At 39.6% G+C, this 18,029-nt stretch overlaps 1 protein-coding gene across 5 annotated transcripts in view; it reads right to left on the bottom strand.

Moving 5' to 3' along the window:
- Positions 1-3,268: 3,268 nt before the first annotated feature.
- The window catches only part of LOC133644497 (zinc finger protein 391-like), a 41,692-nt gene continuing 26,931 nt past the window's right edge, over positions 3,269-18,029 (bottom strand). For 3 of the 5 annotated variants that reach the window (XM_062039020.1, XM_062039019.1, XM_062039018.1), the window contains exons 4-5: positions 11,134-11,349; positions 3,269-5,089 (exon numbers count right to left, since the gene is read on the bottom strand). In XM_062039020.1, the coding sequence (XP_061895004.1) occupies positions 4,056-5,089; positions 11,134-11,349 (1,250 nt within the window). In that variant the 3' untranslated portion in view covers positions 3,269-4,055. Of the gene's footprint in view, positions 5,090-10,217; positions 11,350-17,101; positions 17,530-18,029 lie in introns of those variants that run through there. The other 2 variants (XM_062039022.1, XM_062039021.1) reach the window with 2 other exon arrangements.

An 18,029-nucleotide genomic window follows, 5' to 3' on the forward strand; every position in this document is an offset into this window, starting at 1 on the left:
GCCAGTGCCGTCATCAAAGACAGCACCCACCCTGGCTCTGACCTGTTCCACCTGCTGCCCTCTGGGAAGCGTTACAGGTGCATTAAAACCAAGACGAACAGGCTAAAGAACAGCTTCTTCCCCAGGGCCATAACCACCCTGAACAGACTTCCCCATTGACCCTCATAACTGCCTTCTCTTCGGTGCAATAACCCATTCCACCAACCATTTCATGTAGATATTCATGTACATATTCATTTCACCCTCTGTATAGAGTGTACATTTGTTTTATCGCACTGTATGGAATGGCCTCAATCTCGTTACCCTGCGTAATGACAATAAAGCCGATTCTGATTCTTCTGATTCTGAGACTGTACTCCAATTGTAGAAAAAACTAAGAAAAGATTTAACCAATGGCTGCTGAGAGATTTATCCTTAAAAGCCTTGCTCAGTGGCCTGAGATCGGTAGGTCGTGAGTTCAAAGTGAGTTCAGAGTCATACCAAAGACTACAAAAATGGGACCCATTACCTCCCTGCTTGGCACTCAGCATCAAGGGTTGGAATTGGGGGTTAAATCACCAAAATGACTCCCGAGTGCGGCCACCGCTGCTGCTCACTGCTACCCTCACCTCCCAAGGGGGTGGAACAAGGGGATGGGTCAAACGCAGAGAGTAATTTCACCACACCTAGTGTGTGGGTGTGACTATCAGTGGTACTTTAACTTTAACTTTAAAACGCAGAACATTTCTCTCCAAAGAAGAAGGTATCTCCAGGCTTACATATGCAGCTATTTCTTTAGATGTAAACCAAAAAATATGTAAGACTATTGACAAAATACTTGTTGACTTTATTTGGAAAAACACAATTTATTATATTAAGAAATCTGTTCTAATGAACAATTACAGTAATGGTGGGCTACACTAAACAACACCTTCAAGACACTATTTGAAAGATCCTACCTCAATTCTGAACTTCTTTTCTCATCATGTATTTTCTAATCTCGGAAGCTTAACATTTTTGTTATTGTGTAACTACAACATTGATATGATTCCTGTTTCTCTTTTAAACTTCCATAAACAGGCCCTTCTGGCATGGTCACAATTTCTCACCTACAAAATACTTTATTTGGAACAATAGAGACATGTTACAAAACTAAGTCACTTTTCCTCGACAATTGTTTCAAGAATGGTATTATTTTGGTGTCAGCTTTTCAATAAGGAAGGTAAAAACTGTTTAATAACCAGGAATTACTCAACCATTTTAAGGTCCCTGTGACTCCCAAACAATTTGCCATTGTCTTTGATGCCATTCCAACAGGTGTTGTTTTTTGTGTACAGGGGTTGTTATTCATTTATTCTTTCTGCTGTAACAATTGTGAATGATCCACTTGACACTCCTGTGGGGAAACTTTGTTTTGATCAGATAAATAACAGAAACATCCGCAGCTTATTCCAAAATGATTGTGTGTCTGTCTCCTATGTAATTGCACTCTGGAATGATGTTGTAAAGGACATCTGCTGGGTCAAAACATGGTCTCTTCTTAACAGGTACTTACTTACGAACAAAGTCAGAGACATTTCTTTAAAAATCTTTCATTGTTATTACCCTGTCCAGACTGTGATGGTTAGATACAAGAAGGACATTGATGTTACCTGCCACGTTGCTGCAGACAGATTTCACAGAGGCACGTGCTCCAGTATTGATCTGCAGGATTGGAAGAGGTAAGTGAAGTCCTAGCTAGCTAGGCAACATAAGTCTTGTCTTAAGTTAATGGTAAATTAGCTGACATTATTCCTTGTATCAAGACAAGCATATTAATTGGCTGTACGAGCTGTCGGGGCAATTTCCAGTGAGCATGAAGCAATGTTGGTTATGGTCTGCTGGTTCTGCTCAGGACCTCTGCATCAATGATGATTTTGAGTAAGCTAGTGTGAGTTGATAGATACAGCCTATGGATGGTGCGGTGCTTCTCAAGTGGTCTATCTTCTGGAAGAGAAAATGTTTTCCCTATCATCAAGTCGTGAGCCAAATTTTTAAATGATTCAAGTTTATTTCACAGAAAAATAGTACAGTAGACTTGTCTTGTTAATCGGTTTGTCTTTGACGAAAATAATCTTGTTTTGTCACCAGAAAAATGGCTACAGCTAAAGCATCTGGTTTTGCTGCCAGAAAGACGGCTAAAAATATCGGGTTCTGTTGCCCCAATTAGATTATTTTAAAATATATTTCCATGTCTGTCCTGACAAAGTGGAACAACAGAGTGCTGGAAGAGGTGAGGGAGAGATGGAAATAAAAGAACCCAGAGATGTAGGGGTGCTTTATTTTATTTTTTTTACTTTTGTAAATGTTCTATTTGCAGATGTTTACTGAAATAAATATTTCAAATAGATTCATTGCTCTTCCTTTTTGCTCTTATCAGTAATTGTTTAGAAGTCTAGGGTAAAGTGCACATGTAGGCCAAATGCATTACCGCAGTGCATTTCAGGTGGTTAATCAAAGATCTAGACAACAACATAGTCTGATTTTGAATATTTCTACTGAAACACACACACACACACACACACACACACACACACACACACACACACACACACACACACACACACACACACACACACACACACACACACACACACACAACTGAAATGTTTTTCTCACACCCTACTGAAACACTCATGCACGCCACTGAAACACTCTCATACACACTACTGAAATGTTTTTCTCTCATACGAAATACTGAAATGTTTTTCTCTCACACTACTGAAACACTCTCATACACACTACTGAAATGTTTTTCACTCACACATATTACTGAAACACTCTCATAAACGCTACTGAAATGCTCTCACATAAACTGAAATATTTTTCTATCTGACACACTACTGAAACACTCTCAAACACTACTGAAATGCTGTCACATAAACAACCGAAATGTTTTTCTCTCACACACTAATGAAACACTCTCATACACACTACTGAAATTTTTTTCTCTCACACACACACTACTGAAACACTCTCATACACACTACTAAAACACTCATATACACTACTGAAATGCTCTCACATAAACAACTGAAATGTTTTTCTCACACACACTACTTAAACACTCTCATATACACTACTGAAACTCTCATACACACTATTGAAATTATAGGGTTGCAGATACAGTTTGAGTGTGCTCATTAAGTTCTGGGTAGAGCCTCTCCTGATGGAAGTTATCAGAGTCCTCTCTTTGCAGCCTCTCAATGCATTGAAGAACACTAGTAAAAACAACTGAAAACATCCTCTTTATTGCCTCTCACTTCAAAAGATACAGCTTGAATTTGAAAAAGGAAGAATATCAAATGAACATACATTGTGGTTGAAGCAAGAAGTGCTTGATCGGTACCGGAAGACACGATCGGTCCACATCTTGTCTTTTACAGTAAGAAAATACAAGCAACGTGGACATGCGTTCACTGACTGTATATTGTGTGAAAATGACATGACATTTGTGAATGGTATGGCCACAAAAGACCAATGCTGTGCTAATGGTGTTTAGAGTTTTGAAAATGTTACAACTGGTCGGACAAATGCTTGTTAGGGACTGAAATAACTAATACATCAACACTCAATAATGTTATTGTTCAAAATGTTTAAAACGAAAAGTGGTAATGTATTCCTATTCCAGGTATTCCTCATAAAAAATGTTTGTGACATGAGGCCATTTGCATGTTTATTTATTCTTTCATTAATTTTAAGAAATTGTGGGGTCAAGATGACCCCTTGCAGTTCCATTGGAATCTTCTATGAACCTTTAATTCTTAGCATCTCTGACTGTCCCACGTACACAGCTGATGCAACTTTACCCTATTTAACAATACTACTGTAGCTCGTTTATTTTATTAATATTTGTAATTACTTTTATTACAAATGATGCACTCATTTACAAAAATAAAATAGTGTTTCATGTTGCTTAATTAGTAAATGCACACAATTATTTGGAAGACAAAAAACACAAAATGGGACACACCTTTAACTTTAACTTAACCACATCAAGTACAAAACATACATGCGTTTTGACAGCTTGGGTGTATTTAAACCCCTGCCGTTTCAATAGCGGTTACACACTTGTGTCTGCTGACCTGATACTTATATGTGAACCTCTTTTCGCACACAATGCAACTGAACGGTTTCTCCCCAGTGTGCGTTCTCATGTGTATCATGACATAATTTTTACTGGTGAATCTTTTCGGGCAAAACGAGCAGGAAAATTGCATCTCCTCCATGTGCGATCTCATGTGTTTGGTCATAGTCTGCTTTGTGGAGAAACTCTTCCTGCACACGGCGCAGGTAAAAGGTTTCTCACCAGTGTGTTTATGCATGTGTAGTATCATTTCCGCTTTAATCTTGAATCTTTTATCACAAACTGAGCAAGCAAAGGGATTTTCCCCTGTATGTACCATAAGGTGTCTTTTCAGGGGACCTTGTAAAGAGAATCTTTTTGCACAAAATGAGCAAGCATAAGGTTTCTCTCCAGTGTGCGTTCTCATGTGTAACATCATATTTTGATTTAACGAGAATCTTTTATCGCAAACCGAGCAAGAAAATGGTTTCTCTCCAGTGTGCGTTCTCATGTGTAATATCATATTTTGTTTTAAGGAGAATCTTTTAGTGCAAACTGAGCAAGAAAAAGGTTTCTCTCCTGTATGTGTTCTCATGTGTATTGTCAAATTACTCCTCAGTGCAAAGGATTTCCCACATTCGGAGCAGTGTTTGTTGTTAGTCTGACGTCTTGTGTCCACTTCTTGGGTGTCGTCACAGTGATCGTTCTCAAAAGAGTCTGATATCACGTCGTCCATGTCTGACAGTGGAGCAAAGATTCCGTCTGGTTGGGAGTTTATGTTTTTACAACGCTTTCCATCAACTTCTGTTATGTGTTGAGTTAGAGGCTCCGCCCCTCTGTTCTCCACACTGTGATGAAACTGTGAGGACTGAAGCTGCTCCCACGGTTCCTCCTCTTCCTCTTTAAGGTAGGGGAGTTCTAGCTTCTTCTGCCCCACACAGGGGCTCCACTCTTGCTTCTTAGTGGGAAGCTTGTCTTCAACCTTCTGTGACACCTGCTGGATGTCTGCAGGAAAAAAAAATTAAAACACAAACAAGGTTTTATTTTAGCCTGTCGAGTTTACGCCAACTACTATCTAAATCATTTATATGGCATTTTAGCATGAAAATGTTTTTGGAGAGAACATCATGTTTATGATTTATAGGAAAATATTGTGTATACTAACTTTTATAAATGTTTGCATCTTTGCTTTTAAATTTATCGACGTGTACCTTTTATGTGATTAATTTTCTCTGCCAAGATCCAAGAATAGGAGAGAATACTCTCACACAAATCTATTACGTTTAATATTTATTTACAAGTACAATCTATACATATATACATACGGTACATATACACTCACTGTACAAACATACATATACACATACTGTACATATACAAGTACATATATATATATATACATACACTCATGCATATAATCACGTTTCATCAAACATATATTAACGTTGTTGCCCTAGGGGAAACTGGGTAACACATGGCACACTGACAAAGCTTACCTGATTTAGGGCTATATAAATAAACATTGATTGATTGATTGATAACCTATTGTTACTATAACAATCTACAAGGTTAATATAGTCGGCTTCTCTTTCTTCCCCTCCATTTATCTGATTTATTTCGTTTTTCAAGTTATCATTACATATATGTATTGTTGCATTTGAACAATTGTATTGTTGATAGTACAGGTAATTATTGTTATTATTCATTATCAATAGTGCTATTTCTATTGGTATTTGTATTGCTCCATTTGTAGTGTAACAATGTTCATTGTCATTTCTGTATTATTTATTTCACTAACTGCTTCTTTGCTATCATTTTTACCATCACAATTGTTTGTATGCTAATTTGCAGTGTGTATATAAAACGTTGATGGGGGGCGGGGGTTAAGTTGTTTTAGAGGGCTTTGAAAGCAACAATGGTGACTCCCATTAACCCGCATTTTGCAAGTGTTTTATTATATTTAGAATCCTAAAAAAAAAAAAAGAAGCTCATCGAGAGAATGCCAAGAGTGTGCAAAGCAGTAATCAGAGCAAAGGGTGGCTATTTTGAAGAAACTAGAATATAAAACATGGTTATTTCACCTTTTTTGTTAAGTACATAACACCACATGTGTTCATTCATAGTTTTGATGCCTTCAGGGACCATCTACAATGTAAATAGTCATGAAAATAAAGAAAACCCATTGAATGACGGGTTTTGGCCTGTACTGTATGTTTTGTTAAACCACTAATGGTAACATAAGCTGGCCTGTGGTGTTCTTCAACTGGACATTATAGGCCAGAAATGTGCAGGGACATAATGGAAAGGGACAGAAAGTGTGGGGGCCTGTTCCCCAGTTTTGCTTAATGCCTAGCAACGCCCCTGGATTGACAACAGAATCCAGAAGTTCTTGTTGTTTCTCTTTTTTTTCTTCTCCTCGAACTATGCAACCGACCACGTATTTATTCCACAGCAGCTTTTATCACTGCTTTGTTGACGCTATCCGCATTTTTTACTTTACACATTTTGTGACGGACAAAACCTGCATTTTGTTGGCTTCCGGCTTTCCATTTTCATTAGTTTCTCTTTGCGGTTAGTAAACAAGCGGACTAAAAGCAAATGTTATAAGTGGAATCAAAAGGACCTCTTTTTAGTGTTTTATGCATTTTATCACAGAAAAGTGTTGGAATTGTGGGTTAAATCACCAAAATGATTCCCGGGCGCGGCCACAGCTGCTGCTCACTGCTCCCTTCACCTCCAGGGGGTGAGCAAGGGTGATGGGTCAAATGCAGAGAATAATTTCACCAACCTAGTGTGTGACAATCATTGGTACATTAACTTTAACTTTAAATTAACACATTAACATTTTCCGGGGAAATAAAAATGTACATGATGTCCCCAAACAACTGATCTCGATCCATTTATGTATTCAATATTTTATGACGCGTAAAGAGTTCACTTCAATTGCACAGTCACACAGTAATAAGAAGTATGCTAAGTCGGACTGTCAAAGTGAACGCGATAACAAGTTGACAAAAATGAGTGTCGCTGTAAAAATATGTTTGTGTCCATTCCGTGTTGAGCTGTTAAAAAAAGCGACATTTTTAATAAACAAATATTTGCAGAAAGCACACAAATTGTCCAATCCTATGTAGATTGTATTTAAAACTTGAAAATGAGCTGTTGAAGCTATACTTAAAATCAACAAACATATAGCTGCAAATAATTGAAAAATAACAGACAAAATGCAATTAGTTGCAAATATATATTTTAAACACTAAGACGTCAATCAATCGCTGTCATGATATGCAGCTAAACTGACTGTGATATTGAATTCGACCAGCAGAGGGACTCATAGCCTAAATAATGTTAATGTGCATTCAACGAAGAAGACGCATGGGGTCGGTACGGTATGTTATATGATCATGTATGGATTCATTCTGTGACATGAGAAGCTCATTATTCACACGACAAAGTCTCGTCATTTATAAATGAACGACACATTTATGGCTTTACTTTCAAACGCTGAAAAAAAGCTCCGTGCATAGAGCTGACAGCACAGCCCGGCTATGAGGCTCTTTATCCGGCTAAAGGGGAGCGGACAGCACGGAGGTAGCTCAACATTACCATCATCGATGTCTCGTAATATAACACAAATGTAAGTTACCATTGCGACGTAACAACAAGCTTTAAATGCCTGGCGTAAGATGTTTTTTTTGAAAATCTATACAGTACTAAATTCAAAAGTCACTGTTTCTGCCCCGCGTAGCGCCGCCATGTTAAAAAATATATTTCAGAGCTGGACGCGCAAAGGATCTTGGGAGTTAGAATAGTGAAGGCTGGGATGGATATTTTTTTTATAAACAATTGAATAAATAACAATAATATACAAGCACACTTCCAATGGTGTCACTTAACAGGAGGAGTACTTTACACATCCACATAAACATGCATCCCCCATACAGACAAGGAATGTTAAATGAAGTGAAGTGAATTATATTTATATAGCGCTTTTCTCTAGTGACTCAAAGCCCTTTTACATAGTGAAACCAAATATCTATGTTACATTTAAGCCAGTGTGGGTGTCACTGGGAGCAGGTGGGTAAAGTGTCTTGCCCAAGGACACAAAGGCAGTGACTAGGATGGCGGAAGCGGGGATCGAACTTGGAACCCTCAAGTTGCTGGCACGGCCGCTCTACCAACAGAGCTATACTGCCAAATAAAAAATAATGAAGTGGCAGTAAAATTGAGAAGAGTATAATAACAAACCAGCAGTGGTGTGCCGGCAGGGCCAGCGAGGCCTTCTCTGCTGGCCTAACATAACCAGAAATCATGATCATAATTAAAGATACAATTATTTTTTTATTTACTTACCCTAAATATCTAAAATTAATCATATTATTTTCATGTCATATTATGCACGTTCCAGCGCTGTTTTTAGTTTTAGTTTGTATCCAATCAGAATTCAGCTAGCTTTTGTTGCCACGCTGTACCAAATCTGCCAGAAGCCTTCATAATCAACAATGTCTGTGCACTGTAAGTGAACGGGAACATACAGTTGATAGACAGTTGCGATAGCCAATCACATCACGAGTTGTTGTCAGTAAGGCCTTCTAGCTGGCCTATGGCAGATATATAGTGTAATGTTATGAGCTAGGTAACATAAGAACTCCATTACCCAGCACTCAGCCAACACGCCTTGTCTGCATCTTTTATGATTAGACGAGACAACACATATATTTGCAAGGCCATTTTCAAAAAGGATATTTAAAGAGAAACTACATTTTGTGAGACCATTTCGGCCAACCCCGGAAGCTCGAATGGGCTTTACAGATTGAGTTCAGATATTTTATTTCTTAATTTTTTTCACATTGAACATGTTTTTTGCAATTTTAATTTTGACAGTACCACATAAGATATGTTTTAATTGCTGATGCGGGTTTATTGATTTTTAATTGCGCCAGAAAAAAACTGTTATGTACACTGTTGGTGGTGATTCAATGCCCAGTAGTGCGTAAATGTGTTTGTGTGTGTGTATGCAGAAAACATCGCACAGGGCGATGTGATGCGTCTAGTGCAGTAGCCTTGGAGTAGTAGTACCTGTAGTTAGTGCATGATGCATGCCGCTTTTGCTTGCTATGCTGCATGCTGCTTCTGCCTGATACTCATTGCTTTCAGCTAGTGCCGCCGGCTAGCCCTCTGTCTCAGAGGGCGAAAAGAGGAGCCGAGTGCATAAGCCTCCTCAGCCGGTACATAGCCTCTCCATTGTCAAGACTCGTACATGCCTCCTCGTGGCCACACACGGTAACTGGAACCTCGCGGTTCCAGGCTAAGTTGTACGGGATCTCGGAGCAGCAGGGGGCCCCAGAGACGGGGCATGCAGGCCCACCGGTGTGTGGACATGCCCTGGTGCCCAGTCAACCCCTGTCCCAGCTATGGGTAAATAACCCCAGCTATGGGCGAATAGTGAAAACCGCCTCAACGGTGGACCAGGCGGAAGATGGCGGCAGCGGAATGCACCACAACGGCTGGGAAGGCGGATGAAGGCTGCAGCAAAGACGGGTCCCCAGTCGTCTTGGTCTCCATGCCACTGGACCCTGGCCCGCTCAATGCCAAGGACTGTGTGGTGGCTGACCGTGCACCAGTCTCCCCACATTAAAAGATTCCACGCACAGGCGTCCTCCATATAGGACAGTCATACTCGTTTCGAGTGACCGCCGATGATGAAATGTGTTTCTGTATAGTATTTCTCCAGCAATGGTCATGTGGTGACATCACTGAAGCCCTAAGTGGGAAACGCACGGCCCGCCACTGCAAATCAGTTACCCAATAAAGATAATAAATGAAGAGCGTTCCTATCTTTCAAAATTTCCCATATTTTTGGATTTATTACTTTAAAATTATTGATCTATGAGAGGAATTTGGTTTCACTTTGAATAATCTAATATGTTTGAAAAATGTTCCCATCAAAAGTACAACAAGGTTGCTGTCTTTTACGAAAATATCTACTATAGTAAACGGCGCCTGTTGTGAGTTCGATTAGTGAGCAAGTGCAAAAAAGTGGTCCCGCCTTATTTAAATTAGGAATTTGGTATAATTGGACGTCACCATGGAGACCGTTACCTGCGTATTTGTACAAAAATACAACAGTGGGGAGAATTAGTGTGATTTTATTTTATCAAAACACCAAATGACAATCCAGTGACAGTAATGTGTAAAAAAAACATTATAATATTGTGCGTCATATTAATTATTTACACAAATGCACGTTTTATACAACTTTAGAATTAAAAACATAAAACACCACAACATGCTGTGTTTTAAAGTACATTTAGTACAATCACAGTTTAAGTACATTTAGGTCCCTGCAGCTTCCATGACGGTTGCGCACTTGTGTCTACTAACTTGGTATTTATACGTGAACCTTTTATCGCACACGTCGCAACTAAACGGTTTCTCCCCGGTGTGCGTTCTCATGTGTGTCATGAAGTAGTTTTTACTGGTGAATTTTTTAGTGCAGAGCGAGCAGGAAAATTGCTTCTCCTCCATGTGTGATCTCAAGTGTATGGTCAAATACTGCTTTCTGGAGAAACCCTTATTGCAAACAGAGCAGGTGAAAGGTTTCTCTCCCGTGTGTATTCTCATGTGTAACATCATTTCATATTTCTTCTTGAATTTTTTCCCACAAACGGAACATGAAAAAGGATTCTCTCCTGTATGTATCATCAAGTGTCTATTCATCTGATCAGTTGTACAGAATCTTTTAGCGCAAACTAGGCAAGAAAAAGGTTTCTCTCCGGTGTGTGTTCTTACGTGTCTGTTCAGACTTCCCCTTTTGTTAAATGATTTCCCACATTCAGAGCAGGCAAAAGCTTTTCCGTCAGTGTGATGTCTCAAATCACCTTTAGAGTCCTCATTACTCTCCAAAGGTTTTTTGTCCTCGCCACTGAGCTCAGTCTCAGAAGAGTCTGACATCTCGCCTCCAACAATTTCTGTTGTCATGTGTTGAATTTGAGGGTCTGCGCCTCTGTTCTCCTCACTTTGACTGTGATGAAGCTGTAGGAACTCACCATCATAATCTTCGTCGTCCTCACTCTTATATGGGACACCTGGAGACATCAAATTGGTGACGTCGGCCTCCTCCAACCCTTGAAACTGCTCCCACAGATCCTCCTCTTCCTCTTTAATGCAGGCGGGCCCTGGCTCCTCCTGCCCCGCATTGGAGCGCCACTCCTGTTGCTCTGAGGGAACCTCAACTTCTTTCTTCACGGACACATGCTGGACGTCTGCGGGACAACATTAAAACACAAATGTTATTTTAGTTTGCAGCGCTTACTTCAACTATAAAAAGGTATGTAATATGATAATATATGCATAAAAACTTATAGTGCACATAAGCAGACATAATTAAAGCTCTGTGTGTATTAAAAGGGAACTGCACTTTTTTGCCTATCATTCACAATCCTTATGTGAGACGAAACACACATATCTTTACCTTTTCTGTGTGTTCTAAATATTAAAAAACTTCTAGTAAGAGGCAGTTAATGATGCAGACAGTGGGGATATGATCCATTTTGCCTATAAAGCCCTCTAAAAACCCCTGTCACCGTTTTATATACAATACAGGCCAAAAGTTTGGACACACCTTCTCATTCAATGCGTTTTCCTTATTTTCATCAGAATAAGAAATACTTTATTAATCCCCGAGGGGAAATTAACATTTTCAGCACAATCCCATTCAAGATCAGACAAACATTACAGGGAGACAGAACAGGATCGCTGACGGGTCTGCCAACTTCCGGCGCCCCTTACAGAAATGGTGAGATACAGGTAGACAATGGGGGTCGGGGGGGGGAGAGAAAAAAAATTGGTCTAAGCCTGGGCCCCTGGAGACGGGGTCCAGACTGAGGCCAAGGGAAAAAACAACTCATAGCCATAGCACACATCCCTCTTACATGTGTGTAAGAGGGAAACATCAAACATCAAAGAACAAAAAGGATATTAAAGACATTAAAGGAGCAGAGCTGATGCAACCAGCCACTTCTACATACAGCTATGAATAAAAAGTAAAAGAAACATATACACTGTGGTGGCCTCTGCGGTGTTCCACGCCATCCATTGTCTGCTGGGGTGGAGGGAGCATGGCCAGAGACAGGAGCAGACCCAACAAAGCAACCAAGAGAGCCGACTCCCCTCTCGGCCGCCCACTAACTCTACTACTACCACTAACATGACTATTTACATTGTAGCTTGTCACTGAAGGCATCAAAACTATGAATGAACACATGTGGAGTTATGTACTTAACAAAAAAAGGTGAATAAATAAAAACAGAAATAACCATTCTCTTCAAGAGGTAGTCACCTGAAATGGCTTTCACTTCATAGGTGTGCTTGAAGCTCATCGAGAGAATGCCAAGAGTGTGCAAAGCATTAATCAGAGCAAAGGGTGGCTATTTTGAAGAAACTAGAATATAAAACATGTTTTCAGTTATTTCACCTTTTTTTGTTAAGTCCCTAACTCCACATGTGTTAATATGTGCCTTCACTGACAATCTACAATGTAAATAGTCATGAAAATAAAGAAAAGCATTGGAGGAGAAGGTGTGTCCAAACTTTTGGCCTGTACTGTACATGCTGTAAATTTGTATGTATGTTTATATACATGCTTTAAGTACACATGCAATGTGGTAACAGGCACAAACATGATAACATAATATTTACAGTATTATGCTCATTTTAACCATTGCCATAACTTCTTTCCTAGGCGCAATGATTTCACTGAGCGCATAGCAACGGTAGAGTTGTTGCCATGCAAAAACTGTAGCAAGGCTACTGTTTTTGTAGCAAAAACAGTAGCAAGGCTACGCTAGAAAAGTAGTTCCTTGGTGTTAGTTTCTACAGTAGGAATAACTTGGTTAAAAACTGTTTTTGATTGAGACTTTCCATCTATTTCTGAAAATGCAATGCAGTTGCAGTTTCTATGAACCTTCAGGTATCCCGTTCAGGGCATAAATAACACCAGGACTAAACTAATATGGTCTAAATTTAACTATCTTTGCGTTGTTTTCGGCTGTACGAATCATTGAAATCACGAAAAAGCTGTCAGCAACCCCAACACCACAGACCCCTCCATAATACACTGTATTGCCAAAAGTATTAGGCCACCCATCCAAATCAGGTGTCCTAATCACTTGGCCCGGCCACAGGTGTATAAAATCAAGCACTTAGGCATGGAGACTGTTTCTACAAACATTTATGAAAGAATGGGCCGCTCTCGGGAGCTCAGTGATTTCCGGCGTTGAACTGTCATAGGATGCCTCCTGTGCAACAAATCCAGTCGTGAAATTTCCTCGCTCCTGAATATTCCAAAGTCAACTGTCGGCTTTATTATAAGAAAATGGAAGAGTTTGGGAACAACAGCAACTCAGCCATGAAGTGGTAGGCCATGTAAACTGACAGAACAGATGCGCATAGTAAACAGAGTCCTGACCTGAACCCAATAGAACACCTTTGCGATTAATTACAACGGAGACTGAAAGCCAGGTCTTCTCGACCAACATCAGTGTGTGACCTCACCAATGCGCTTTTGGAACAATGGTAAAAAATTGCTTTAACACTCTCCGCAACCTTGTGGACAGCCTTCCCAGAAGAGTTGAAGCTGTAATGGCTGCAAAAGGTGGACCGACATCATATTGAACCCTATGGGTTAGGAATGGGATGACACTTCAAGTTAATATGTGAGTTAAAGCAGGTGGCTAATTACTTTTGGCAATAAAGTGCATCAATCAATCAATCAATTGCAGTATTAATTGATATGTGTATATATAAATGTATTATATATATATATATATACACTACCGTTCAAAAGTTTGGGGTCACATTAAAATGTCCTTATTTTTCAATGAAGATAACTTTAAACTAGTCTTAACTTTAAAGAAATACACTCTATACATTGCTAATGTGGTAAATGACTATTCTAGCTGCAAATGTCTGGTTTTTGGTGCAATATCTACATAGGTGTATAGAGGCCCATTTCCAGAAACTATCACTCCAGTGTTCTAATGGTACAATGTGTTTGCTCATTGTCTCAGAAGGCTAATTGATGATTAGAAAACCCTTGTGCAATCATGTTCACACATCTGAAAACAGTTTAGCTCGTTACAGAAGCTACAAAACTGACCTTCCTTTGAGCAGATTGAGCTTCTGGAGCATCACATTTGTGGGGTCAATTAAACGCTCAAAATGGCCAGAAAAAGAGAACTTTCATCTGAAACGCGACAGTCTAATCTTGTTCTTAGAAATGAAGGCTATTCCACAAAATTGTTTGGGTGACCCCAAACTTTTGAACGGTAGTGTATATATATATATATATATATATATATATATATATATATATATATATATATATATATATATATATATATATATATATATATATATATATACATACACATGTATGTATATATAAATACATATATATATATATATAGCCTATAATTTGCACACTATTGACAAGTGATGTATCGAAAACTTGACCACCGAAAAAAAGACTTTGATCACTGGGTTCGAACCCAGTACCTTTCATTCCGAGTCAGCAGTCTTAACCCCTGGTCTGCCCTGGGTCTTGTGAAAAGAAGATTGTGTTCCATACACAAATGTAATCGAGGACTCCTGGCTCAGTGAAGTATGATAGACGTGGAACAAATTACTGTCAAAATCTTGCCTCAAAAAGACCCAGACTAGCTCAATGGTTAAGACTGCTGCCTCTCACGCAGTACTACTGAGTTCAAATCCATAACTTGGAAGATCTTGTTTTTTCTTTCGCCTCGATCATAGCTCACTGATTACATTTGTATATGAGCAAAAACCGAAACTTAATGGGACCCAGGATGGCTCAATGGTCAACACTGTGGGCTCCTAATACAGGGGTACTGAGTTCAAACCCCATACAGAGAATCAGTAATTTGGCTGTATGTTGTCAAAACGACATACATTGTGGGGTATTTCTTCTCCCCCATACAGAGTAATGTTATGTGCTAGTTGTTTGAGTAACATATAGTTGAAAAATCAAGTCAACACTAAAGATAATAATAATCAAAAATAAATGGTCAAATAGTCAATGATGACACCTCAGGGGTTACCTGTGTGCGAGTGAGTGTAATTCCTGAGGTGGGTGGGAATATGAGTATAAAATTAATAATAAAGAGCGTTGACCAATGACTTCACCTGGGTACAATTAAAAGAAAATAGGTTAATTGTAATTGGATAAAAAAAAAAGTTTATTAAATAATTATTTTAACATTACATGGGAGAAGTGACAGTCACAATATATGTCACCTTGAAGCCTCCAGGCGGTTTTGTAAATTACATGTCAACCCAACCAGGATTTGAACCCAGCACCCTTCAACCTGAGTCAACAGTCTTAACCACCTCCTGAGTCTTGTGGAGAGCGTATTTGTTTCCATACACAAATGTAATCGAGGACTCCTGGCTTAGTAAAGTATGATGAGGTAGAACAAAATACCATCAACCAGAGTGGGGTTTGAACCCAGTACCTTTCATTCCGAGTCAGCAGTCTTAACCCCTGGTCTATCCTGGGTCTTGTGAAGAAAAGATTGTGTTCCATACACAAATGCAATCGAGGACTCCTGGTTCAGTAAAGTATGGTAGAGGTGGAACCATGGCGTCAAAACGACATACATTGTGGGGTGTTTCTTCTCCCCGACAGAGTAATGTTATGTGCTTGTTGTTTGAGTAACATATAGTTGAAAAATTAAGTCAACACTAAAGATAATAATAATAAAAAATAAATTGTCAAATAGTCAATGATGACACCTCAGGGGTCCCCTGTGGGTGTATGTGTGTGTGCGAGTGTATTTGAAGTGCCATCTCATTCCTAACCCATAGGGTTGAATATGATGTCGGTCCACATTTTGCAGCTATTACAGCTTCAACTCTTCTGTGAAGGCTGTCCACAAGGTTGTGGATTGTGTTTATCGGAATTTTCCACCATTCTTTCAAAAGCGCATTGGTGAGGTCACACACTGATGTTGGTCGACTGGCTCTCAGTCTCTGTTCTAATTCATCCCAAAGGTGTTCTATATAGTTCAGGTCAGCATTCTGTTGCAGGCCAGTCAAGTTTATCCACACCAGACTCTGTCATTCATGTCTTTATGCACCTTGCTTTGTGCACTGGTGCACATTCATGTTTCAAGAGGAAGGGGCCAGCTCCAAACTGTTCCCACAAGGTTGGGAGCATGGAATTGTCCAAAATGATTCCGATCTAACAAAGGTCTTAACTCATTCTCTTTCTATGCCACATCAATGTGGAATGCGCTCCCAACATGTGTAAAGGAAAGGGCATCTCTATCCTCCTTCAAAACCGCACTGAAAGAACACCTCATGGCAACTTTAACCCTAAACTAAAACCCTCCCTTCCACATCCTACCTCCCCGGATTGTAAATAATCAAATGTAAATAATCAAATGGGGACACTAACTTTTTCTTATACTTTCTGATCTCTCTATGTCCACTACTTGCTGGACATATCCTACCAAGTCAGTCCTACACTGTTCCAATGTCCATTTCTCTGATGATGCAATTGTTGATGACTGAAGTGTTGATACCAACCAATCCTACCCCCCACACACACACATATCCCACACCCCGGATTGTAAATAATGTAAATAATTCAATGTATATACACTGATGATTATCTTGTGTGATGACTGCATTATGAAAACAGTATATATCTGTATCATGAATCAATTAAAGTGGACCCCGACTTAAACACGTTGAAAAACGTATTCGGGTGTTAACATTTAGTGGTCAATTGTACGGAATATGTACTTCACTGTGCAATCTACTAATAAAAGTTTCAATCAATCAATCAAAGTTTTTTTTTACCCCAGTGCTGTTGCCGTACCACTTCCATTTAGTGAATAAATTTGGGCAATTAAAATCATTTGCGCAATAAAAAAACACAATGTGTGTAATTTTTAGGTTTAATTTAGTTAAAATGCGAAGATGTAAACAAACCTGCTCCGTGTAATCGAACTGGAGGTCTGAGAGCAGCATCCAGTTGTTCGCGTTGCCTCTCGTACTCCTCTTTTGTTCTGGAAAGTTCCTCCTCGTACTCTGCTATGGTTCTTTCGAACAGTCCGAATATTTCTTCCACGACGGAATTGAGTCGCTGCTCCATCAAGGCTCTCAGCTTTTGGACTTTACACATTTTTTCCCACGCTAGCGCTTATTAGCAAGGGCTTGCTAACCTCTGCAGCTAGGAAACAGGCGGATTATATTTAAAGCCAACTGAACAGTTTTCGCCGGGTCTATATCGGCGCCAACAAGCTTTGATATTGTTTCTTTATCACGCGTCAAACGTACGCGTAAGTACAAAGGCAACAATAAAGACAACAGCCTGCATTCGCGTTGGCTTTCAGGTCAGCGAATTCAACACTTCCGCATTTTCTTCTTTGTTGGCTATTTTTACAGCGGCTTACCTTAACATCGCAACACTGCCCTCTACCAGTGCAATTTTACCCTTCGAGTGCAATACATCCGACACTGATTGTTATCACTCCGGTACTCTTTGTCTTGTTCTGTATATTGTCAATCAATCAATCAATCAATGTTTATTTATGTAGCCCTAAATCACAAGTGTCTCAAAGGGCTGCACAAGCCACAACGACATCCTCGGTACAGAGTCCACAAGGGCAAGGAAAAACTCACCCCAGTGGGACGTCGATGTGAATGACTATGAGAAACCTTGGAGAGGACCGCATATGTGGGTACCCCCCCCCCCCCCCGCCCCCATTCTAGGGGAGACCGAAAGCAATGGATGTCGAGTGGGTCTAGCATAATATCAGAATCAGAATCAGAATCAGAATAGTTTTATTGCCATTGTTTGAGAACGGGTTCACAAACTAGGAATTTTTCTTGGTGCAAACGTGCGACATAAAACACA

Source organism: Entelurus aequoreus, linkage group LG27, assembly GCF_033978785.1.
Source record: "Entelurus aequoreus isolate RoL-2023_Sb linkage group LG27, RoL_Eaeq_v1.1, whole genome shotgun sequence".
Taxonomy (NCBI): Eukaryota; Metazoa; Chordata; class Actinopteri; order Syngnathiformes; family Syngnathidae; genus Entelurus; species Entelurus aequoreus.